General features: G+C 44.3%; 1 protein-coding gene across 31 annotated transcripts in view; it reads left to right on the plus strand.

Annotated features, from left to right (window-relative positions):
• The window catches only part of ANK3 (ankyrin 3), a 1,906,984-nt gene that overhangs the window by 1,058,559 nt on the left and 822,713 nt on the right, over positions 1-25,712 (plus strand). For all 31 annotated transcript variants that reach the window (XM_085608804.1, XM_085608807.1, XM_085608799.1 and 28 more), the window contains one exon: positions 22,839-22,940. In XM_085608804.1, the coding sequence (XP_085464930.1) occupies positions 22,839-22,940 (102 nt within the window). The remainder of the gene's footprint in view (positions 1-22,838; positions 22,941-25,712) is intronic.

A 25,712-nucleotide genomic window follows, 5' to 3' on the forward strand; every position in this document is an offset into this window, starting at 1 on the left:
CACTACACATTTGTAGAAAATGGAGAAAACCAGGTGGATTCAATAAAAAGAAATGTTGAGCTGTAGTCTGCATAGTTAGAGTGAGCCTTCAAAAGCAGACAAGGCTTGGTTAATGAGGAGATTTGGAGTAGCGATTCAGTGGTGGTAGGTCTTAAACAGGACAATCCCTGCACGGTTTCAGTGGACATCTTAAGAATTCTTTTTATATAGGTGTTCCATTGCAGTCTTTGGGGCGCCTGCTGTGCTTGTGAATGGATTTTAGGCAGCAGGGCAATGCAATTCACAGTCCTATACATTTATTTCAAGGTGGACTATGCACCTGCTGGCCGTCTGACAGTTTCTGATTCCCTGTATCTTCACTGGTTTCCAGCATCATCTTCAACATGGTAAGAGGAAAATCCCACAGGAAAGAAATAATAAACAATAGGGCAAGAATTTCACACCACAAGAATATTTATGCATTTTCTTCCACTTCACTCTACACAACTAGTTACACCGCTCACAAAACGGTTTGAATATATTTATGTGAAACCTTGAATATAGCACATATGTCTCTTTTAAATAGATATAAGGGGTTGCTGGCCAATATGTCCCTTCTGTCTTTCAGTTTTAGGGGCGTTACTTCTCATACTGATCTTGCTCTTTGTTCGACAAATCATGTAAGCCCTTTAATCTCTTAATTGAGAAGCAGTGTGCTTTATATTAGGGATAGAGTACCCCTGATGTACATCCTAAGGAAATTGCAAGCCACCGAGGCATTCCATAACCGTATAGAGGAACAAGGCAGAAGGTTGAGTTGCTTTATAAGGTTATGGAAGTGCAAGGTGACTTGCAATATTCTTATAATGTACAGCAGGGGGTACTCTATCCCATATAACACATGGTCACACGATCATCTTTCAAACAAACCACTTAAAACCTTGGTGCATTGTTCTTGTATAAGAAAGAGAGAGCATGTTTGCAAACATGAAGAAAAAATAGATATTTTAGTGAAAAAAAATAAACACATCAGGAGAGGTGTTGCGCAGCAGCCAGCGCAGCTGATTGGAGCCCTGGGCTCGTGGTTCCGTCCCCGATGCCGGCGGCAGCTCAGCTCAGCATAATGTAACTCTGGGCAAAGCTCATTTAATCTCCATGGCGGCCTGGGCCCAGCGCCTTGAAACCTTAAGGGGTGATATGTTTGCACTTTACAATTAGGAATTTTTATTTGAACAAACAACTGTTAGGTATTTGTTGCAGAAAGATATTAGAAGCAGTTCAATACAAGTCAGCGTAAAAAAAAAAAAAGAACTGCAGTTGCTCACAATGTGTAGAAAGATGCAGAAAGATTTTAACTATTCTATAATCATCAGTATTTCCTTCGCATCACTGTAAGCTACAAAAATAGAGCTGAAGAAAGAAAAGCAGCATTTCATTTTCGTGGCTTTAAACAGCTGCTCCATGACCTGACCTGTCTTTTACCTGGGCTACTGGCTCTGGCAGCAGGCATTGTGAGGTCAGAACTCGACTTCAATAACTTATTACAGTGGAGTTCTGATGTCTTTTATTTATAATCGGCGACCGGGATGGTCACGAGTGGCCGATTATTTAGAGAAAGGAGTTTGCATACAGGGATTGTTGAATCCCTTGTATTATAAAATGCTTCCAGGCAGAAAAATGCCTGTACTGACATCTAAAACTGTAGACTAAAATATCTGTGACATAATGAAAGCCTGTTCAGCGATGTACATGACCTGAAGGTACATGTATTCAAAAGTTTGCCTCTCAGCCAACTTCAGCTACAGAAATGGCTCTCATCAGGAACTATCCATGCGCATAATACAATTTAAATAATGTTAAAAAGATAAGCTTATTTTCCTTTCCTAAAGTATCCCTTGTTTCTTTCTTTTTCTTCTTGACTCCCTCCCACCCTGCCTGTAACCCCAGCTCTTCCAATCTGTACCTCTCCCCCTCCCATTTTTGCTCACATTTCCTTCATCTCATCCCTTTTTTGCGACATTACGTTACAGAAATCCTTCCCTGATTTACTCCACACTTAGCTTTCTCCCTTTTATTTCTTATTCTGTGGTGTCATTTTACTTTACTCCTCCATTTTCTCTTTCTTGTCTTTTTCTTTCCTTTCGCTTCCTTCCTGCCCATTCATTACATTTCCCTTCCCTTCCTCTTCGGTCTCCAGCTTAGTTTTTCCTTCCACTTCCCCTTTGCCTTTCAAAGACCTTTCAACATTTCTACTCGCCCTTTATTCGTCCACTGCTGCCCTCTATCCATCCCTTTCCCCAGTTCCTCTTCCCTTCCCTCGTCTTCAGTCCCTTCAAAACCATCTCTATATCCAAGAGGTGCAGGGATAGGAAAAAAATATTTCAAGAGGATTTGTGTTACACTGGGTGATTGATATCCTTTTAGGAGCAATTGTTTATCTCCAGCTTGCTCCGGATTAACCTTGACCCAATCTTTTTCCAGTTTGGAAGATCCTCTGACACTTAAGCCTTTGAAATGAAGATTCAAATTTCGCTCTAATCCTTATTAATATTAAAATTCCGCTACTTGCATGTTTATGTTTCTAATTGTACACTTATTTGTCATTTTTTTTATTGTGTGCGTGGAAATAGAATATATGAAAGCAGTAGTGGCTGCTGTTCAAGAGTAGGGGCAGGGTAGGGGCTCGGGTGGGCAACAGACGACGTGGAGGTAGGGGTGAAATGATAGCAAACATAAAAATTGAAATAAAATAAACTTGCCAGCCGCCCTTCTCCATGTCGTCCTCTGCTCGCTGCAGCACAGGCCCCCAGCCTCCCTTGTAGCCAATCCCGATGCTGCTTTCATGGTAGAAAGCAGTGTCAGGATTGGCCTGAGCGCTGGGAATTTGTGCTACCAGGGAGACTGGGAGCCTGTGCTCTGCTGTCTCTAACCCCGCAACCCAGCTGGGTTGGAGACAACTCAGTGTGCATGTGTGATTGGCCAGCTTGACAGCCGGCCAAACACACATGCACTCTGATGACAGCAGTGCTGCTCACCACTCACTCTCCTGACTGCCCAATGGCCCCGCCCCAAGAAGCAGCACGCATAAGTTAAAAAAATAAAACGATAATAACTTGTTTTATTATCGTTTTATTTTTCAACTTTTGAGGGGGACGGGGGCGACGCTCCTCCACCATAGCAGAGAAGCCGCCACTGTATAAAAGCTTTAAGAATCATTTTATGGCAGGCAGATAGGAGCATGATTGCTATAAGGAGAAACGATAAAAGGAACACTTAAAACACAATAAACACATTTCTTTTAGGAAAAAGGAAGAAACACATTTTTAAAATAGAAATTAAGCTTTACTCGTTTTGTAAAACAGGCACTTTATCCAGCTTCCAGAGAGCAGGTATCAAAGTTTCATACAAATACAATGCACGCTATTGTAATGTTTCAGCATGTAACAGGTACATCCCGTGCAGTAGCGAGGACAGCCATGGTGCATGGACGCTGTTCTAATAATGACAAAAAGGTACCCTCTAATTTTAATTCTAGGTCCAAGAGGAGGGGGTTAGAATAATCAAGTGAATGCCAAGTTTATTAAGAAAACATTTATTATTTTTCAATTTTTTTCTTTTTAAAGTGAGAATTCGTTTATAAAAGTGCTAAATTTGTAAATCACAAAAGAATACATCATGAAAATATTTCAACATAGGTTAGACTTAAATATGCACATATGAGATCAAAAACGAGTCAATTCATTTTAAAGATATCCTCCCCCAAAATGCTATTACTAAAACAACATGCATACTCCATATCATACCACTCATTCATCCTAACAAACGACATAGAAATAAAAATAAAAGTACAAATTGTGACATAAGTGGGATCCTACAGTGTACAGAAACAGTAACTTCTCTCATTTATTAATTTATTATGTAGATATACCATATAATTTTTAAACAATGTATAGAAATCACTGCTTTATGGCATTATTGTGTGTGGACAGCACATCTGTCTCTTTTCCATTATGTGTCACTGGTCGGATTTCCACAAATCAATGGTCGCTTTTTTGGGAGAGATATAAGCTTTAGGCTATTCATTAAAGAAATATAGGTCAGTTAGAGGTTTTTCATAGTTGCTTGGACGCTGTTCTTGCATTTAAAATGTCTGTATACCATTTAAAGATTAGATTTTTAATTTGTACATATGAAGTGTAAAAACATTATTAGTTCAGTTGTTTGGCCGTGCCTGTGCTGATGGTAAAGCTTTTAGCTTAAAGGCAGTAGGTCATTCGTTACAGTAATTTAAAACTGTAAAAGTGGCCAAAAATCTGAGAAAGTAGCATAGTTCACATATTAATGTTTTTTTAAACTTTTTTTAAAATTGGTTTTGCACAATAAGAATAAAAGTCAAGAAACAACCAAGCAGTGCATGGCTCCGTTCCAAAAGGGGGAGAGACTCCAGCCATATGTCATAATAACACATTTAGAGATAACAATAAACACAGCCGAGCTGAAATACCAGACACATAGAAGGACAAGGGGACAAGAGCACATTGGGGCCAAGTCATCAAGCTAAATATACAATAAACAGTACAGTTATACAAGCTTGGCTGCCATGGTCACATCATCATAATATAAAGGGCACAAACATCACCCCTACTCATCAGCCTCCCACTGAGTCAGTCTCATCCTCATCAGCAAATTTATTAAGAGGAGACCCCCACAATGCACCCTCATTAGTACTGGCAATATGCATCTCCTCTGCCACCCCACATTCAAGGAGATCCCGCTGCAATGAAGACACTAGGGGTGCTCGGGCGCCCAACCAACCATTGGCCACTCTCGATTTAGCCACTAGTACTGCAAGCTGGGCCATCCTATAGTGGATCTTCTGCCCCTTGAGCTGCGCCACCACTCCCAAGAGGCAGGCTAGTGGAGTCAAAGAAATCGCAATGTCTGTTGCCTCTGCTATTTTAGGCATCACATCCCCCCCAGAATCCCTGAACCACAGCACCTGCCCAGGCTAAGTACAAAACCCTGGCATCCCACATCGTGCACATCACTCCTCCCTAGAGGGGTCTATCCTGTCTAAGTGCATGGGAGTCACATAGGTACGATGTAAAAAATGTATATGGAGCTACTTTAACCTGTGGTTGCAGGACACCCTTCTCACCAATGTGCATGCACATGCCCAGTCAGTATCTGCAACAGGCTCCCCCCGCTCACGCTCTTAGGCCCATCGTGACGCGTATGGGGCAGGTACCATGTCGCCCCGATCACCTTATAAAATAAGTAAATTACATGCCTCTCCTCATCTCATCAAATAAGGCCACCCAACATCAGCGAGGGCTGGGGAGCCGTAGGGAAAAAAGCCCAGACCTCCCGCACAATGTTTTCCAACTCGGCATAATTGAGGAAATGGATTGATCCCACTTCAAAGGTCTCCCGAGCCTCCTGGAATGTGATGAAAACCACCCCAGGGTACAGGTCCCCCACCACCTGGCAACCCCGCACTCTCCAGAGTTTCATGGATTTGTCACCATCAATTTCCCTAAATGGGGCAAGGTCCCAAATACGAAGCTTTCAATCAAAGGGGGCCCTGCGTAACTCCTTTCCCACAACTGCCTTCCAAATTGTCGCATTCTGCCTCACATTTTAAGGTTAATGCAAAAAACTAAACTGTAATTTAGCAAACAATCTAAAATGAGGAAAGCATATGTGAGGATGACTGAAATTGATAGACAATTGATTACTAAATTGAAAGGTTGTTGATCTTAAGAAAATTTAACTACCACAAACCCAGCATAGTCCTCCAGTTTTCATTCTGTCTCCTAAGGGTAGGACTAGCTGCCTCTCATACTGAGAGCAGAAAGAGATTAGTAGACCTCACGGATGTGCTATTGTGCCATTTGTTTGATAGTTTAAAGCTACCATTAATATGATTGTGTGCGATATGTGATACCAGGAACCACAGTTTCTAGGTTGTCACCATGTACTTCCTTATTTGAGTGGTACTCAATCATTCACTGGCTATTGCTTTATACCATGATTATGTTAACAGCCCTATATTGGTCAAGCTCCAGGAGGTATTTTCCCCTCCTTTGCCAATAGTAGGAATGCCCGTAACAACCCTGGGGAGTCTGCAGGTCAGTGGAAAGTGCCTGGGGAGAAAAGAAGGGATCACCAGTGCTGCAGGGTAAAAGCCACCAACCACTTCATGGGACCGTGACTACCATTCCTTATACCCGGTGTGCGTTTTAATAAGACCTTCCTGCTCCCAGGTGAGTGTTTCATGATTGGATATAAGAAGGGAAGAACCCTATCTCGCTCCAATAAGAGGTTTTTCTTCTGCCCAGCACCACTCTGTTTATTCTCCTTAGGTGGATAGACAGGTGATCTGCACAAAGTAGTGCTCCACAAAATAAGTTGGTGGAAAGTACCGAAACGGCACCTGTACACACATCATCTCCAGTGTTGAGACATAGTTAAAGCATGAAGACAGGAATGAGTGCTTTGACCAGGACACGTGTCACACCAAGCTGGCTTCGGAGGGTGAACCCCAGTGGTTCTGATTCCTGGTTTGTTACTAGGCCTGACTTTCATGGGATTAGGGACAAAATGTCCCCTCATAGAACTTCAACCTTGCAGGCCCGCCTCGGAGTTGACCTGGGTTGTGGCATCCACTGTCTTTCCTTCATAAACAGCGAGGGCTGAGAAAAGCCTCCATCTACTTCCATTTTCTGACTCGGCTGGTGATGGAGAGTCTCTAAGGGTGCTCCTCAAGGGTATGACGAGCTCCGATTCTTTGAGAATTGAATTAGCGTGCTTGCTTTTACAATTGTGCGGCTGGCTGAAAATGGAGAGGGACGAAATGAGGGCCTAGTGAGCACCCAGGGTCGCTTGCAAACAACGCAGGCATTTACAATTGCTCTTTTTGACAAACTAATTCAGATTCCATTGATTGCCAGTTATGCCATTATCACAGCTACAATATGTTGATGAAACACTATTTGAAGACAACTACACAATCAGTAAACAGAAGGGACTGTGCCACCGGTATGGGTCACTGAAAGCAAATTTTTCAAAGCAATGCTATCAATCTATGCATATTTTAGAATTAAGAGTTTGCCTCTGGCTTACCACCATTTGTTTTTTTTATTATTTCCAGTGTTCCTCTTTCATTCTTGCTTAGTTTCACATTGAAAGGTTAGGGAAAAGTGTGCTATTTAAAGACTCTGCACCTTAGGGTGTACCATCAGTTGAGTTTTAATCCGTGCATTGTATAAGGTCTGTACAGGATTGCAATAAAGGGAGGGGATGAAAGAGCGGGCTTCGCCACACTCCAGTTAATTGATCAGAGCCCGCGTGCAACCCGGGAGTGAAGCCTACAATTTGTTTATTGTCAGAGTTGTCCCATCTTGTGGAATACTGATTTAACTTGAAAAGTAAACACATTCCTGAACTGTATTTTAGGTCTTTTGTGCGACGTCTGTACATTAAAAAGTCAATATGATTGGACACGCTCTAGCAAAGCTAATAGGTCTTGTGTTACCTAACCTTTTAATTTTCTCCATGTGTCTTTTCGTTACTTTACTGCATCAGCAAAAATAGTCCACATAGATTTTTTTGCCAGTGCAAACAGAATCGGCAAAAACAAAGCAAAACTTCAGCAGCATATTGGGAAAAAAGGAGCAGCGCATATCACAGAGACATGTTTTGGTGTGGAAAGGGTGCTTTTTTAATTGAAAACAGGCGCCATCTCAACATAAACCTTAGACATAGCTCTTACAAAAATAAACATTGCTATGCACAAAAATTCATACAATCATTAATTCCCCACCCTCAATTTCACGCCCTCTTTAACCACTCTATCCTACAACTTATTACTACTTCCTACCATGTTATTGATATCTTGACCTTTACTTCTCCTACCTATTAACCTAACATCTATCCAGATCTATCTACATGCTACAACATAACATTTTATTTCCTTGTTTTATTCATCTTTAACATTTGGTTGACACTCCCAAATTGTCCTACTCACCTATTGGAACAACAATAACCTTGCTATAGAATCATATAAACTTGACGGGCCACTGCCTTGCACCTGCATCAAGGGACAAAACAAAACTGAAAATCCCCTGCGCACCTGAAACCCCTTAAAGCTGGCTGACAGAATGGGTAAAATGCATCCAACGTATGCTAAACAATGGAACCAATGAGAAGGGTGGTTGGGAACTTTTGTGGACAACGGCCACCGTGTAACCTCTCTGATTGGAAGTGGTGATATATACCACAAAATGGACACATTTGTATGTGTGCTGTATCGGTGCACAAATAAGGAGCTCAAAATTCGCCCACAAATAGCCCACCTGGCATGGGTTGTACCATTCCCCCAATCAACCTGGGGGTGGGGGCAGACCTCCCTCCTGTCGACTGATCTCAAGACCCATTGGGTGAAAGAGGGCATCACATACCACAGAGACAAATATTAGTGTGGAAAATGCTGCTTTATTGAAAATCGGTGCACATCACAACATAAAACTTAGGCCTTTGCTTTACAAAATTAAACCTCACTATACACAAAAAATCCTACCATCACTAAACCCTCACCCCTAAAGTACCCGCCCCCCCCTTAAACTCATTGTCCTAAAAACTTCCTAACTCCTACCCTGCTACTGATATCTTGACCTTTACTTCTCCTACCACTTAACCTAACATCTATCCAGATCTAACTCTCTACATCCTACAATATAACATTTTATTTCCTTGTTTTATCCATCTTTAACTTTTGGTTGACACCCCCAAACTACTCACCTAGTGGAACAACAATAACTTTGCTCTAGAATCATATCAACTTGATGGGCCACCGCCGCTCAGAAAAGCCCTTCAGATTTTGTGATCCCCAGCCGGCCATCTCTGTTCATCTGCACACATGCAATGTCTCATCGATGGCTTCCCTAAGCTGCATAAGGTACAATTCCATCCCGGAGCCAGACAAACGCACCCCATCATTGTGAAAAAACTCAACCGTGACGTACCCTGCCGAAACCTTCCTCCCTACTAAACGCACACATCTACTTGTTTAGCTTCCTCTGAGCTTTGTCAATTGCTGAGAGGCGCCTTGCACCCCTCCAACCCCTCTGCGGCACAATCTCCACCCAAATCATGTGGCACCCCTCCGACAAGCTCTTTATCTCCTTCAAATTCCGTTTCATCTGTTTGAGCAACGCTAACCCCTTGCACACTACCATATCATTTTCCCCGAGGTGAAGCAGCAAAACACCCAGACACCTGTATCGCCTCAACAAGTTGTTTAAACATTTCAACAAATTCCTCCATCTCATACCTCCTCTACCATGCCAAGATACTGTATACAGTTCAGCATCCAGCCCCAAATTTGTTCCATGAACTCTCTGAGCTTCATGTCTCTCTGCTCATTTGATAAATGAGTGTCCTACAATCCATATTGACAGGTTGATTGCATCCGGGCCTGCCACGGCACCTGAAAAACAAAGCAAGTGATAGACCCAAAGCAGAAGACTGGGCAATCAACAATCCTCCCCCTCCCCACCAAACGTACATAGCGGCTATAGCAATCCGATGACCACCTCCCTAAAGTGATGATCTTTCCCTGCCCCAATCCAGTCTCACCGCATCTGTGGCCACCCGAACATGCAGGAGAGTGTTCCGAAAGCCACAGGGTCTTCCCTAACGTGTGCCAGGGCCTTATGTAATACTGCCAATAGCTGAAAAGGGGTGACCTAGAGAATCGCTCAGCTCACAGAAAGGGGCATAAGGATTGAAAAGCAAAGCTCTGAAACACCACCATCTTCCCTTGCAATCTCTGATCAGTCTTAGACTTGTGCAAACATAGTTCCATGCACCCTGCAGTGGTGGAAACCTCCTCCCATAGAATCCCACGTGCACCCCATACACCCAACAACTCAAACTCAGAAAGCACTGAAAAACATCCACAACATCAACGTGGAGAACAAGGTCATCTCCTCTGTCCCACTGCAAATGGCAGGCAGACATTTCAAAACTTTTGCAGATAAACTCTCTTCGTACCCCCACTGCCCTTCTCGTTATTCCAGCCCTAGAGGATCCTCCATTCCACTTCCCCCACAGACAGAGCATAACCCCAGCAAATCTTGCCCATGAACGATAATCCTGCCAATTTCCCCGTGATAGTGACCCTAGAGATCCCATTCTCAATCATAGTCGGGACAAACTGCGCCACGTCCTCCTCCCTACTCCAGCCTGCTGGCATCCACTGAGCTCCATTGCGGATAAACTCTTCCCATGCCTGCGCATAAGAACTCCTGGTAGACCTCACCAAAGACCCTACCACCAACTGGAGCATCCTTTTTTCTCCTATCTGCCACAATTCTGTTGGCATGGGCGCCCTGGCCCTGCCCGCTTCTGTGGCCAGCCCATGGAACCTCTCCCACTGTGAACGAGACAAAGCACCTACAATGTCATTGTTTACTCCTGGTACATATTTTGCCTTAAAACCATGTCATGCTTCAGACAGGCCAAAACAAACACCTTATCTGAAACAGACCTTGCAGTGTTGCAGCTCTCGTCCCCACAGTGTCACCACCAAGGAAAAGAATTTGAGAAAAGCAATGCTCCGGCCTCCCTGTTTCCATGCGGCTGGCCATTCCTCTGAGCACCACCGACCCTGCCAGTACAACCCAAAACTCAGTCAACCTGCCACATTAGACTAAATCTTCCATTCCCAGTCTTTTGGGACCCCAGGGGGATACCATTTAAGTCCTCCAAGGACCTACGCCACATTCACAAATCCTTTTTTGCACCCGCTGAGAGACACACATGGGGATGGGATTGAGACAGACCCGCTAAAAGGAGGCTGAGCCATCTGCAAAAGGTCCTGCCTGCCCTGACTACTCTGCAAGCAAAGTTCAGGTGTCTGAGCAAGACTTGTAGCTCCTTAACTGTCACTTTTTTCCTAGCCAGCATCGCGTCTAGCAACATCATCATATGGACCTTTTTCTCCACGGGTAAAACCGTGCTTCCATTACTGTTGAATCCAACTCAAATCCCAGAAACGACAGAGCCGTGCTGGGCCCAGCTGTCTTCTTGGTTGTAAGGGGAACACCCAGGTCATCCATGAGCTCCTGGAACTGTACCAACTGGCTGTGGCAGTCCGTTGAACCGGGTAGACCCACAAAAATGAAGATATCCAAGTAGTGCATCATCGTACCCTGACCTGTGTGCCATATGAAAGCCCATTGAAGAAAAGAGCTCAAGCGTTCGAACAGTGCACCAGAAATGGAACAGCCCATGGGCAGCACCTAGTCTACATAGCAATGTCCTTCAAACTGTATCTCCAGCAAGTCAAAATCTTCAGAGTGTACAGGCAATAGCCTGAAGGTGGGCTTGATGTTGCATTTGGCCATGTGAGCCTCCTTCCTATTCGTTCCACTATAGTCATGGCTAAATCCACCGAGGAATATGACACTGAGGCCACCTCTGCCACTATTAAATCATTCACAGAAAGACCCCTGGCCAGGACAGATGTTGTATGAGTCTAAACTGACCCTGTTCTTTCTTTTGTGCCGCCCTAATGGGTGACACAATTAGGTTATGCAGGTGCCAGTCATCAAAATGCCCGGCTACCCTTCCTTTGTGGCTCTCCTTTTGCAGCTTTACGGCTACCACCTGTCTATGTGACTTAGCTGATTTCAAATGTTACGCCCACCTGCTCATTTTCAGGTGCTGATAGCCCAACATGAACCCCCAATGAAACCAGTCGCTCAACAGTTTTGGGTTGGCCTTGTCAGGGTATAGGACCAATCAGAAATCCAGACGCCCCAAATCAGTTGGCACATGAGCCGTCTCCCATTGCCCCATGGGATCCCCTACCTCCCCTGAGCCCCTCTTGTTCATTGTGGGATGAGCCAAAATTGACTTGTTGGGAGTTCTGCTCGCCCCCTGCTGCCCCTGTCCAGTACCCCCTGCTGCATAACACTGGACAAGAGCATGTCTCCCCACACATTTTGAGTATTCCTTGTCGGAACTTACAATATTCCTACAGGCAAAGTCCTTTGTTAAAGTCCCAGCATGCCCTGAACATGCCCCGAGCAGCCTCCTTGACTCTTGTTTGCCAGTCCCACTCCTCCCCGAGTGGAATGGCCTTGAAAGGGCCGATATACTTTAGGTAGGCCACTGGCAGTGAAGATGGTTTTCCCATACTTGGCAGGCCCCATGGTCTGCTGCCAGAGGTAATTTTCAATCTCACCCCACATGTCATCCGAGTCCCAGACCAGCCATGCCTGGAACTTGTCATCATATTGATCCCAGGCGTACCCCCCTCCCATATGTCACCTGTACCCTTCTGATTACATTCATATATTTGAAAAGGGCATCCGATCTCGCTGGTTATTTTTCGCAGTCAACTCTAGCAAAAATAAGAAATGTGGCCATCCAGTTTTCAGTGGTCCTAGGCATCATGGGACGTTTTGACGACTTATATTCCTCTTCCTTAGATCCCTCCTTGCCCTCCAGACCTTCTTGTGGCAGCGTCGCCAAGGTCCCTCATCACCTTCCACCGGGCCGCACAGCGCCCTGCCATCACTTCTCCTCTGAGGAACTGAGCAGTACCAGAATGGCCCAAGTCCGCCTGTTCCCTCATCTGCTGCTCCTGTAACAGAAAGTGGGGGACTGGTCGGGGTTAGGGGCTTCATCTTCTGGGGCTTAATCACTCTCAGGCACCCACAACCACTGTCCCCGGCCACCCTGCCCCATCCCCCTAAGGCCACCCCTTTAACCTAACCTGCTACAAAAGTGGCCAGATGCCCCCCCCCCCCACCATGAAGTCCTACTGCACCGCGAGGAGCCTGCCTTCGGTTGACCCCCCCTCTGAACCCCTAAATAGCAGGGCCTGCACCCTGCCTACCGATAACAGAGTGTAAACCTTCAGGGGCGGGTTCCGCTCCAGGCCCACAATATACTTGCACCCGGCAAACCCTACTGTAACCTGTGCAGGGCCCCACCTTCTCGTCCTCCCTGTCACTCCACCCCAACATGGACACAAACAGAGCAGGAGCCAGGTACTTTGACGAGCCCCAACTCGCACTCTCCCTTTACCCCCCCTCTGTACTTGACCAGTGAGCTCAAGAGAAGGCCCACCTGGGGGCTCCTATGCCCCCAACCTGATTCTTAAGACGAGATGAGCCTAATACCCTGTGCGGCCTTGTCCAACCACCCACCCATGTCAAGTAATGCCGGGAGCATAGGCCAGGAGTTGTGCCCCGGCCTTGGCCCCATCCCCCCAGCTGCAGACTGATTTGGCAAGTTCTCTTCCCAACCCGCGCCGGTGATTCGGGCCACTCCCCAGTCCCGGGCTCCGCTTGTCCCTGAGCCATTTCCCCATTGCCTGATATGTCTTTACCCCTAGTCTCATCATGTCCCTCACCTTGTATGCCAATCTCCGGAGAGCTCTTTTTACGTGTACACGGCAGGGATCCTGGTGCCCAGAACATGAGAATTATTCTGTTCTACCCCAAGCTCCCCAATCCCCTTCTGACACCTCATCTCTACAATTGCAGCCTGACGAGGAGGTGGGTCTGCCTGCCCACTTACCACCTCTTTAATACCATCCTCCCTCCCCTAATCTGCTCACTTGGTCCTAAAGGTGTTTCCTGGTGAAATGAAACCCCAGCGGCCTGTGTATGCCGCTTAGGGACTGCTAATTGAGATGACAGTGCAGTTGGCTTCTCCCTAACACCACCCTCTGGCACTTCCATGAAAGACCATGCGGGCTGCCACGCCGCACTATGAGTGCACCACTAGGCATGCACCACTCTGGGGGCTGCTCTATGACCACGGGAGCAGTCCCTCTGACGTACCTGCATACTTTGGGCAGTACAGTTGCCATGCGGTGGCAAGCAAGCCAGCAGCGCTGCGGCAATCCCATCTGCAGCATGATGGGCCGAGGGTGCTCGGTGCCACGAGATCCAGCCTTCCTTCCTCCTCTAAGAGGCGCATGGCAGTGCGCACATGGTAGGCCTCCATGAAAAGGTAGGGGAAACCGACCGCTTGTGCGTATCTAATGCAAAAAAGGTGAATCAGGAGAATTGTGTGAACGACGGCCACTGGGGAACCTCTCCGATTAGAAGTGGTGATATATACCATAAAATGGCCGCATTTATATATGTGCAGTATAGGCACACAAATAAGGAGCCCAAAAGTGACCACAAATTGGCGCACCAGGAATGGGCTATACCATTCCCTAATCAACGCGAGGGCAGACCTCCCTCTTGTCGGCTGCCCCTCAAGACCATTGCATGCATATAAGCATCATGACGCGGCAGGAAGTTTTAACATTTTTCATTTACCATTCCAACATGGAAGATGGCAAACTCAGAGTGGTAAATTAAACAAACATGTTCGAAAGTAGGTATCAAACTAAATCTGATGGTCCGTCCATTTTTAAAATGTGGCAGCGTGGGCCGGGGAAAGGTGCTGGAGGGTGGAATGGTGCAAGTTAGCATCACTATCAATGGGAGCAGTGTGGAGTGAATTTTGAAGGCAATGGAAGATCAACAGAGGAGCTTTGGGGTGGGAGGATTGAAACATAAAATTAAATAAAAATACTAGGTGGGAGGGAGAATCAACAAATGAGCTTGGTGTGGTGGGGAGCTTAGAACAACACAGAGAGCATCCGGGGCAGCTATATGAGGGAGAATATACACATGAAAAAGAGAGCAAGAAAACAAATGCATTCCCATATGGCGTGCTGAAAGAAATAAGCATTGGCAAAGCTAGTAGGTCTCGCATTTGGGACTTATTAGCTTTGCCAATGGTTTTTAGCCTTGTTGTACAATATCCCTGATGGTGTGCAGCATGGTTTAACCCCTTCGCTGCTGCGGACATTCCGCTGCAGCGCTGGGGGGGGCAGGGGGGCAGCGCGGTGGGCCTGTGCTCATGACGGAGCCGCTCCGTCATGAGCCACAGTTGAGCTGTGCTCATGACGGAACGGTTCCGTCATGACTCCGCCCATTTGCGTTGTCGCCCCGCACAGGCGGGGAAACAGCGCCGCGCAGGCGGAGCGGCCGCCGACAGGATTGTCATGACGGAACCGTTCCGTCATGAGCACACGCCAACCGTGGCTCATGACGGAACGGTTCCGTCATGAGCAGGGAAGGGGTTAAGAAGATGCTATAACATGGCGATCGCGTCATTTCCTAGTTGTGCACACCACGCATGCGCGCCAACAAAATGCCACAAGCTTTTTTTCTTTTATTTACTTTTTAGGATCAGTAAATTAAATAAATAGCATGCATGCATCTTTTTTTATTTCGGTGAAGTTGCCGGGAGCAACACTGAGGGCCACAGTGGGGAGAAGAGGAAAAAAGGGCAGGTTGGTTGGGTAAACAACAAAGAAGGCTGGGGCGGGGAAACAACAGGGAAGGTACAGGGAAGGTTGCAGGTGGGGGAATCAATGCAGAGGTGAAAGCAACATTGAGGACACAGTGGGTAGGAGAAGCAACCGGCGATAAAGAAGGAGGGGGCAACACCGAGGAGGGGTAGTAGAAGCAATGATCGAGAGAGAAATGTGATCTGGATGGGGAGAAGCACACATGCATCTGAAAGCAATAGGAAGAAGGACATGAGGCCGAGTGCAACATGGTAGGAGAAGTACATCTGTGACAGACGGCAACACAGAGTGCTGGAGGAGAAAAGTACACAAGGGAGACATCTGAAAAATACACGTGCTCCTATGGTGTGGTTAACCCAAAAGAAACAAGCATTGGCATAGCCAATAGGTTTTGCCTTTGGGACCTTATAAGTGTTTAGCCATGCAACAGCTTATGTTGTTGCACCAAGTTGTGCTGGATAACTAAACACTTATAAGGTCCCAAAGGCGAGACCTTTTGGCTGTGCCAATGCTTGTTTTAAAAAGCATAGGGAGAGAGCATGTCTTGAGCAGGCAGGACAAAGCTATTTGAGAAAATAGTTCTCGGAGGCTGTAATTAAATCCTACCGGGTAAGAACACACTTAACAGGGGGTGTCTCCATGGGAGATTACAAAATGAGACAAGACTGCAGTAAGGAGAGACTACTAAGCCTTTTGACCAATAAACAGCCATAGTTTACAGTGGACAATGACACAATCCAATGAAAAAATATGGCTGGAGAGTGGGTGGAGCTTCAAGTCCCTACCTGAATACAGCATGCCTCGCAGAGCAGCGCATGCGCTGCCCAAGCTCGATCTAAAAAGGAGCCGTATACCAATGTTAAAAGTGGGAAAGTACATTGCACGTCTAGGAATAATACCCAAACTCTTATAAAAAATTTTTTTAAAAAAATAGTGCGTTGCAAAAGGACGAGATAGAGCAGTTGAGTAAGAACACAGGTGGTCCAGGAAGGAGCTAACACTAGAAAGGAAGGGAAGTCCACAGGAGGTAATCAATTGAAAGATTTCAAATGAGTGACAACCAAAACAACTAATGGTAGGCTGTGGGTTGGTTATATGCCCACTGATTTGTAAACATTAGGTCTCACAGTGCATGCGCTCTGTAGGTGAGACCTAAAAACGTGGGGTTACTTAAGACACACACTCACTTTCTGTTTTTTGCTTTCTAATTCTTCCTTGCTTGGGGCTAACTTTCAGAAGTTTGGGCACTAATCCTGGCAGCTAAGTAATGTATCCTGAGAAATTACAAGCTCTCGGTTCTTCTGCGGCCTCCTGTCATTGCATCAGCAGGAAAGGCTCAGCCAGTGGGGGGCTGAGGCAAAACTGTGGGTGGAACTACAAATAGTTTGCTGCCTGTTTCTACCCTGTCCTCTGGGGCTTCCTACCCATTCACAGGTGTTTCCATAGAGTTGCAGTGTGCAACATCACTGTATCATCTGTGCAGTTTTGCACCATGTGTTTTGGCAGGTGTTCACCGGTACAACCGCTTCCCACTAAAAATGGCCCGTGCTTCCAAGCAGAATGTAGGGCACTAGGGGGAAACTGTAGGCTACCCACTCCGGGCTGGGTGTTAGGGCGGTTATGTGGGAGTGATGGGTGATTCTGGGTAGGTGCAGCTGGTGAAGTAGTGTGCATGTCTTTGTGTGTTTCTGTGGGGAACGGTGTAGTTGTGCATGAAATTCAAAGAAAAGTGTTGGTCAGTGAGACTTAAAGTAATGGTATGGGAAACAGGCGAGGTGGTCTACCTTAAGCTTTCCCAGCACATAATTGAGAAAAAAGGGGGCAAAAACACTGTTCACCCCACAACCCCCTAAAAACGTTAATCCAAAGTGTATTTTCAGAACAGTGTTTCACGTCGTTGTAGACCTATTAGGTAAAAGGCGTGGTTTGAAGAATGCTGTAAAAGCGACGTGGGGGTGCACTGCTGCTTGTACTGGTAGTTTTGGAATAAGAAGTTGGCGCTGGTGCACTCTCACCTCCCAGCCTCAGTAATCTTAATGTTGAGAGGCGGAGCTGGGGGCGCCTCCAGAAAGCTCCCAGTATCTGGTGCCTTCTCGAACCAAGCAGTGGTCGCTGGGCCATTGTTTCAGACGTCAGTTATTGTCCCCTCGAATTCGGCTTCACAGTTCATCCCAGCTGAGCGTCTAGAGACGCCTGTGGGTGGGGCCTCTGCCTGACGTTGTGGGTCGGATGTACACGGAGGGCAGTGCTCACTGCTGAAGTGTTCTGCGGCCGCTTTACGGCAGAAGGTTTTACAGCTTGTTGTTTTCTCAACCGCAGATTAATAAAGCCGAATAAATGAGACGGTTTATCACAACAGTGAAGCTACGGGGGAATATTATTATCATAAATTATGAAAATCTTGGAAAAAAGAGAGCAAGGCTGTTAATCTCATTTTTGTGTAGCGCAAACAAGGTCCCTCGGGGCACCAAAGCGCTGTACACTACGGGGGCCTCGGGCCAAGGTGAGCTTGTTGTCACAACACGGAGATACTCACAGAAGTTTGCTTTGGCACATGGATAAGGAGGGCACTGTGGCCGCAGTAACAAAGGGAGTGGAGGGGTCTAGATGCCTGTAGACGCTAAGGGCACCACTCAAGGGGGTTTGAGTGGAGCGGGGCCGGAAACGCCACGGTAGGGAACGGGAGCGCGGCTTTGAGGCTCAATCATGTTCAGCGTTTACCTTGCGGGAACGAGCAGCGGCGTGCGCGATAATTGCAAACAGATGGCGCAGCTGCTCGCTCCTGCAAGGTAAACGCCATACATGCATGAGTGCTCATTGGAAACAGTGCAGTACAGGCACGAGTTTCCCAAAAAAGTACGGAGTGATTCCAAGAGGTCACTCCAAAGCAGCGCTTGCGCGCTGCGTAGGCGAGACCTAAAAATTAGTGTATGAAAAGCATATAGTGGAATCATTGAAGTCAGTCTGTCAAAAAAGATGGTAAAGAGAGTTTGCTCCATGGGAGGGACAAACACAAGACTGATGAGCTGCAACAAGAATAAGGAGCGGGCAACTGAGAGTGACAGGAAAACCAACCTGTGTTAATCATTGCACTAACCCAAAAGCCACTTTAAGTACTGTTATTGGTCACAGTAAGTATTCGAAAACAGGCTGCTAAAAGCATTCAATAGACGACACCTTAAAAAAAATGAGCAGTGCCAACTGCTATGAATGAGCACAAGGGTTTTACAAATATTGATTTGTGCATTTAGGAAAAAATGGAAAACAAGCAATAAGGAAAAATACATAGTAAATATGTACTCCAGCCGAGATGGCAGAACATCAAAATAAAAAAGTCAAACTTTTTGATTGTTGTCCGGCTTGTAAAATCCAAAATGTTTACAACTGTTAAAAATGTTGGTGCTCTGTTTTAGGAGCTGGAACAGCCCCTGCCTCCCCTTAATTTAGTTCCATCAGTCTTGGCTGATATGCCTTTGTCTCGTTATTTATCTCCGTATTTTGTGTTACCACTGATGCCTCAGCGCGTATTTACATCTCACATGGACCAGCCAAGAATGATTTAGGTGATTGTGCTCTGTGACTCTGTAGAAAAATATTTGTAACCATGGGTACATGATATATACTAAACTGTATATGACACGGTGGCTGCGTGTTGCAGGTGCAAACTTTCCATGCGTTGGGTATTTCATAATATGAGGAGTTATTTTGAAGAAAGAGGTGAAATCCCTTTCTTAGGAACTTTCAGTATGTTTGTTGAATATGGCATCTGACAAAGATAAAACGCACGTCTTTATTCTGCATAATTGTTCATCCTACTCATAGCACTGCAGTTACAAGCTAAAAGTGGTTAATCAGACTCCACCCCCCCCCCCCCAAGATTTCGCGAATTGCAAAAAAATTGCAAAATCGGCGCTTTTGTAAAAATAATATGATTTTTGCAGAACTGTCCGCAAAAAAAAAAAAAAAAAAACTGGCGTTCACCCTCTCTCCTAGCTCAGTGCTGCCACGGAGCCATTAAAGGGAGGGTGAGCAACAGGCAGGCAGCAGAGGTGATAAATTTGTCTGTCAACTGCCTTTGAAATGCATCTCGCCCCCTCCTGAGCAATTAGCCTGCAGGCCGCCTCACACCTTTGTGTGCCCCCTGCAGGCCCTGCAGACCCTTTGAAAGCACAAGTCTGCAGTATTGTTCGGGCAGGTAAATATTTTGCCCACCGCAAAAATACTGAAAATTTTGAGGTTTTGGGCCACAAACTTTGCTTTTTTTGGACACAAAATTTGCCCCCCAAAGCCGCAAAATCCTGGGGGGGGTCTGATTATTAATGGTCGATGATGGGCCTCTGGAGCCGTGGTGCTGAAACAATGTTCATACTGAGGGTGCTGACGTCAATGTTTGTTAAATCACTGAACTCATAGGGATTTGGAAAAATGCAACCGTTACACAATGAACAGGTGTAGCAAATTCAGCATGAGAGTGGTTAGGTGTTAGTATGTAGCCAGGGGTGCATTTTGGAGACACTGTTGCAAATATATTACTAAAGTACAGTGTGGTGGCGCGCTTTTACAGACAGCAGAATTTCCATTGAAATGTTAACTAAATTTGCAGAGACATGCAGTTTTACTGATAAAACAGCGTAGCCCACACACGATAATCTGTGGGATTTTTACCATTTGCACTTCACTATTTTACGTGTCTCGATTTGATATGGTTCTGTTAAAATGTTTGTTTCCATCACACTTAAGAATTACAAAAACAGTGCTTCATTTGTGCGTTCCTAACTGCGGATACATTTTGAAATATTTTTACAGTTCATTTACAGATATTTAAATTTTGTTGTGTGTTAAAACAAATTACATCCTACATAGAGCCGATTTCCTTTCACACTCCCTGAGTTTCTTAATTGCTCCTTCTGAACTTGAGCATTGGTATTTTGGGGGTGCTGAAGCACCCCCATTCCCGTACTTCCAGGGCCCGAGGGCCAGATCTATGACGTAAAATTGCATGTGCAAACAGGTTTGCGACCCGTTTGCGCATGCAGTTTTAGTCTGGGCCATGTACTTACACTATTTTGCAAGACGTAAATAATTTGCGACTCGCAAAATAGTGTATTGCGGCTCGCTATTGGGAAGGGACGTTTCCTTCCTAATAGTGACTGCAGAGCCATGTATGAATGTTTTACGACCGCTATTGCGGTCGCAAAACACTTGCAAATTACCGCCCTTTTCAAGAGGGTGGTAATGAAGTCGCAAATGGGAAGGTGTCCCCAGTGGACCCCTTCCCCTCTGTGATTGGCTCCACAAATCTTTTTTAAGGGCAGGCAGTGATCCCAGGGACCACTGCCTACCCTTAAAATATAAAACGGAAACGTTTCATTTTTTTTTTTTTTTTAAATGCAGCCCATTTTCCTTTACTGAAAACGGGCTGCATTTAAAAAAAAAAAAAAAAAAGCTGCTTTATTTAAAAGAAATCCCAGACATGGTGGTCTGCTGAGCCCAGCAGGCCACCATCCCTGGGAGGGCCTGTCATTCCCAATGGGCTCGCAAATTGAGAGAGGCTCAATATTCATGAGCCTTGAAACTTGTGACCCCATTGGGAATCGCAAACCGTGTTAAACAAGCTGTTGTACATGGGAAATAGCGCCTGGCAAATTGTGAGTTGCAACAGACTCGCAATTTGCCATGCGCAGTTTTGTGCGCCGTACCGCTGGCCCTAAGTTCCGTAGGCTGGCCTAGCCAGCCCACAGTCTGGGATCATGGTAAATTGGGGTTTCTAGGGAGTTCATGCTACAAATGGCTTAACATGTAGGGGCAGATTACAGAAATTACCCAAGGTGGTGGTGTTTCTTTGGGGGTCTGCAAATTTGCATTGAGATTTGCTGTAGTACAGTAGCTGGAAATTATGTGATCTTTGTTTCTATTTGCGGCGGCAGTCGATGCTTGTTATGCTGTAGCAAAAAATCAATAGTATTATTTTGTTGACAATAGCATATATAAACATTGAGTTTGCTGTTTCAAAACACTGAATGCAGTAGAAAGAAATAGTGCAAAGAATAAACCAGTTTCAATAATGTAATATCGTGTAAAGTAGCATTTCGGCGAGCTCAGCCCAAAATAGGACTTACCTCGACCAATACATTCAGTCCAATGGGTCGACTGTCAGCACTTCCATCCTTTGATTTTGTTTTGATGATAAGCTTTTACAAAATAAACACAGAGCAGAGGCAATGTGCGGCCTTCTATCTTTTCACTGCATAATGACAGCTGCTGCTGACTTTTCGATTGGTCTTGCGTGTTATTTTTTGCTAGAAGCAGACACTTGTTTTGTCAGGTGTCACTGGTTTCAACTTTGTGATTAAAACACAGTACTGTTGCCTCGACCTATAATAACTCACCACTTATAGTTATCTCAATTAACTATGACTTGTGCCCTAAGGTAACTATAAATCGCACCCTTGCCATGAGCTGTCAATTATCTCACATGTGACATCACTCATGGCATCTTCTGTGACACCATTGATAATATCACTGAAACATTTGCAATTAAATTATTGATGAGAAAACTGTGCATTGGGGGTGCAAGTTATAGTTTACCTTAGGGAATAATTCATAGTTAATATAACGTTAGTTTAACCTTTGTTTTTTTCAGTGGAAAAAAAAATACATATATATATATATATATATATATATATATATATATATATAAACTATAAATGTTAATTTGAATGTATTGCACTGGGTAATGTCTTGGTATCGAATGTATTATTGCTTGTACCCCAGGGCAAGGCTGCTTTACGCTTCTTAGGCCTCACCCCTTTAGATCCCAGTTCTATTTCAGTGCCACATTAAGCGCTATGTGAGAGGTTTCTCCAGTAGAATTTTAAAACAGAAAATAATGTACATTACAAGTGTCAGTGTACATGGCCTTTCCAATATGTTATGATTGGCTTCCTTTTTCAGGTTTATGTAGGAAGGAAGCACCTCCTTTTTGAACTCATTTGACTTAGTTTAAAATCATTCTTTTTGTTTCCTCTACAGTGACCAAACAAAAGTACAGTCACACTTTTAAGGTTCTTAGTACAAGTAATTAAAGCACATGGTTAATAGGTGTCAAACACTACTTTGTTAGTTATTTTTTTGTGTTAGCCTGATAGTTGTTGTAGACTTTAATGTCTATTTTATGGATTAACCCCTTAATAATACGGAGAAGGATGTCACGTGATGGGCAGGGACTCTTTTTTGTTATTGTTGAATTGGTTCCTATTATTGCATTTCATTTTCGCTTTCTAGAACACAGAAAACATATATGCTCTTCTATGAATAATGTGGCTATACTATGAGATTCGTATTCATCCAACACGCTTAAATTTTATAAACAGCTATAAAAGAACTCTAAATAAACTATACTTTAGTGATCAATGTTGTTAGCATATTTCCACAGCCTGACTCCCAGTCTTATGTTTTTTTCTAGTCTGACACGAATGCAAGCTACCTGCGAGCTGCCCGAGCCGGGAATTTAGAAAAGGCCCTCGACTACTTGAAATCGGGAGTTGACATCAATATTTGTAATCAGGTAAGAGGATTTTACTTCTGAGTTCATTGGTTTGCACTGCGCCACTTGTTAGTATCCGATTTCGTACATTCAGTTTACCAATTTTTAGTATTTGAGATTGAAGGATTCTCTTTCCTTTCTGATCACCTCTGTGAATGTAGTAACCCCTTTCTCGTATATAACATGTTTAAATATTGATTCGCCCCCTGGATGGAAGGCAGCTAGCTCTTCCAAATGCTGTTCTTGAGGGCCATAGCTGTTGCTACAGGTCCAGAAAGGGAGCCTTCTGCCAGTTCCCTACATCTGTCCAGATGGGAGCGCTGCGGGAGCAGGAGTTTTCTCTTACCTGAAGTGACTGCGACAAAAAGCTCCATTCTCCTGTGGTGCATCCCCAGCCTCTTCAGGAGCTACCCGTTGACACCCGACTCTCTGGCCTCCTCCCTTTGGGTCTGCTGAGAGGGAATACCCATCAGCCGGACAAAAAGTTGAAAATTGCAACAAACCTTTTTTATTTCTTTGGTTGATTGGGCTTCTCTCTTAGCAAACCCAACGACGTGATCCCAGACAGTGGTGTATAAACAGGCTACTGCTGAAGAGGTAGAGGGAGCGCTGCTCGAGGGTGGAGATTTTCTTCCAATCTTTTCAGGTAGGAAATAGCTGGGTGCCGCAGCCCTCCTTATTTTTTTGAGGGGTGGAGTGCGAATGGCCTTGGTGCCCTTCCTCGTAAGACTGTAATGATTGTAAATTGCCTCCCTCCATTATGCATCTATAGGGAGGGTAATTAACAGCTACAAACAATAATGACTTATAATGTTTGCATCATAACAAATACTAAAAAATGTGGCTTAACCCAATCCTATGCCTTTGACAATCTTCATTCACACCTCATATCTCATGCAGTATATAACACGAAACTCCAGCGTCATGTCTGTACCAGAAAACAGGAAGAGAGAAATGGGTTTGATCGAAAAGAGCTTAAGGCTAGCGAGCAACTAGGAATACATAACAGTTTTACTAAGACAATATTTGTACATTCTTTACAACTTAGATGCGCAACAAGTTATCTGCTCCTGTACGGTTAAGTGTACATGCACATCAATATAACACAACTCAGTGTGACACAGCAGATGAGCCTAAGCACAATGCAAAGTAGGCAATAGCACTGAGTTTTAAGGTTCATCCCTAGAATTGGAAAACAGCTTTAGTTTCTGGGAATTGGAGAATGTATTCAATTTATTCATGTGCAGTATGGTCATGGAGTGCAGGAAAACGTTTCTATGGGAATTAATGATTCATTTAGTCACGGGCTCTTTGGAATGTATAGCTAAAATCAGAAGTATGTTTAGGAGGGTCCTAGATGTAGACATTTTTCTGATGTGTTGGAAATATTTAGAATTCTTTTTTATAGCTCAACTTTGATTTTATTGAAACCAAATACTGGTAATCCTAAGCATCTAATGCACAACACCGTCTTTGCTACAATTAGTGAGATCCTGAACTTACCATTAATAAACATCGCATCAATCACCCATCAGTCCGTAATTATCACACCATCTGCCCCAGATCCTATGGTGTTTACTTTGGCAACCCCCAGCCTTGTACATGGATTCTTCCTGTTTACCACACCAATCCATTGCTGTGAGCCACTGCAATATTGTAGGGGATTTCGGAGATTTCCATCTAAGTGCATTATCCACTTTCACCATGGAGCGGTCTTAAACGTAATGAATATTGGCAAGATACTCCGGTTGTGTTAAAGTTTTAAATCATTAATAGACAGTGAAACACGATAAAGTGCTGAGTATAACACGTACAGCTTAATGACTCAATTTTTTGTTTTAATCACACAAGGCTTGCTAAATCAGGGAGTGTTGGATATTTTAGTAGTAGTAATTCAGTCTTTAGTCTGTCAATAAATTTAAGAAACACCATCTTGCCTTGACACCACCAGGATTTGCAACAAAATGGACAACTACTTGTTAGGCACAAATTGTTTAAATATGCAAGGTATGATAACTTTTTTTAATATAGATGTGATGTTTTTGTGGCAGTTTTAGTACTTTTTGTGAGACACTTTTGGCAGACACTCCATATTAGGAGACAAATCTGAAGATTTGAACAGACTTATTCTTTCTGTTTTTTATTTTTTTAAATTCAAGATGGATAGCTATTTAATAGTCCATACTCGCTATTCATCCATTTGAAATTAATTTTGTTTTGTGTGTTTAATTTAATTGGATGATCGACTCTGTTATGGCCATGTGCCTTTCATCTTTGTTTAAAAAGATTGCTTTCTGGATTTTATCCACCCACAAACTCCTTGGTGCACATAATGTTCTATGACTTTATTGGTGTTGGCATAGGTACACATGCCTTCTTAACTGAAGATAAATACACAATAAATCCTTTGAGGAATAGCCCTGACCGTTGGAGCTCTTATGTTACTGTTCACAAAAAAAGTGTATAAATAGTCCTATCACACTACTGGATATCTGAACTAGCAAGGACACTTACTCGTATGCAATACAAGAGTCAGTTCGCTTATTTTTTTAAATCCTTAAATGCATATAAACCGAACAAAAATATTATGAAATAGGCATTAGTAGATTAAAACACATGTTGTGTGTTACAGAATCATTTTTAAATAATTATTCCTCAGCAAGTCCCATAAATCGAATTAGATGTGCGCTAAATGAAAGCATTATAGTACAAGCAAACCCCAATAATTAAACATTTAAAATGCAATTTTCATACTTAGGACCATGTTTCCAAAGAAAAAGCATTTTTGACTTG

This window comes from Triturus cristatus, chromosome 1_2 (genome assembly GCF_964204655.1).
Source record: "Triturus cristatus chromosome 1_2, aTriCri1.1, whole genome shotgun sequence".
Lineage (NCBI taxonomy): Eukaryota > Metazoa > Chordata > Amphibia > Caudata > Salamandridae > Triturus > Triturus cristatus.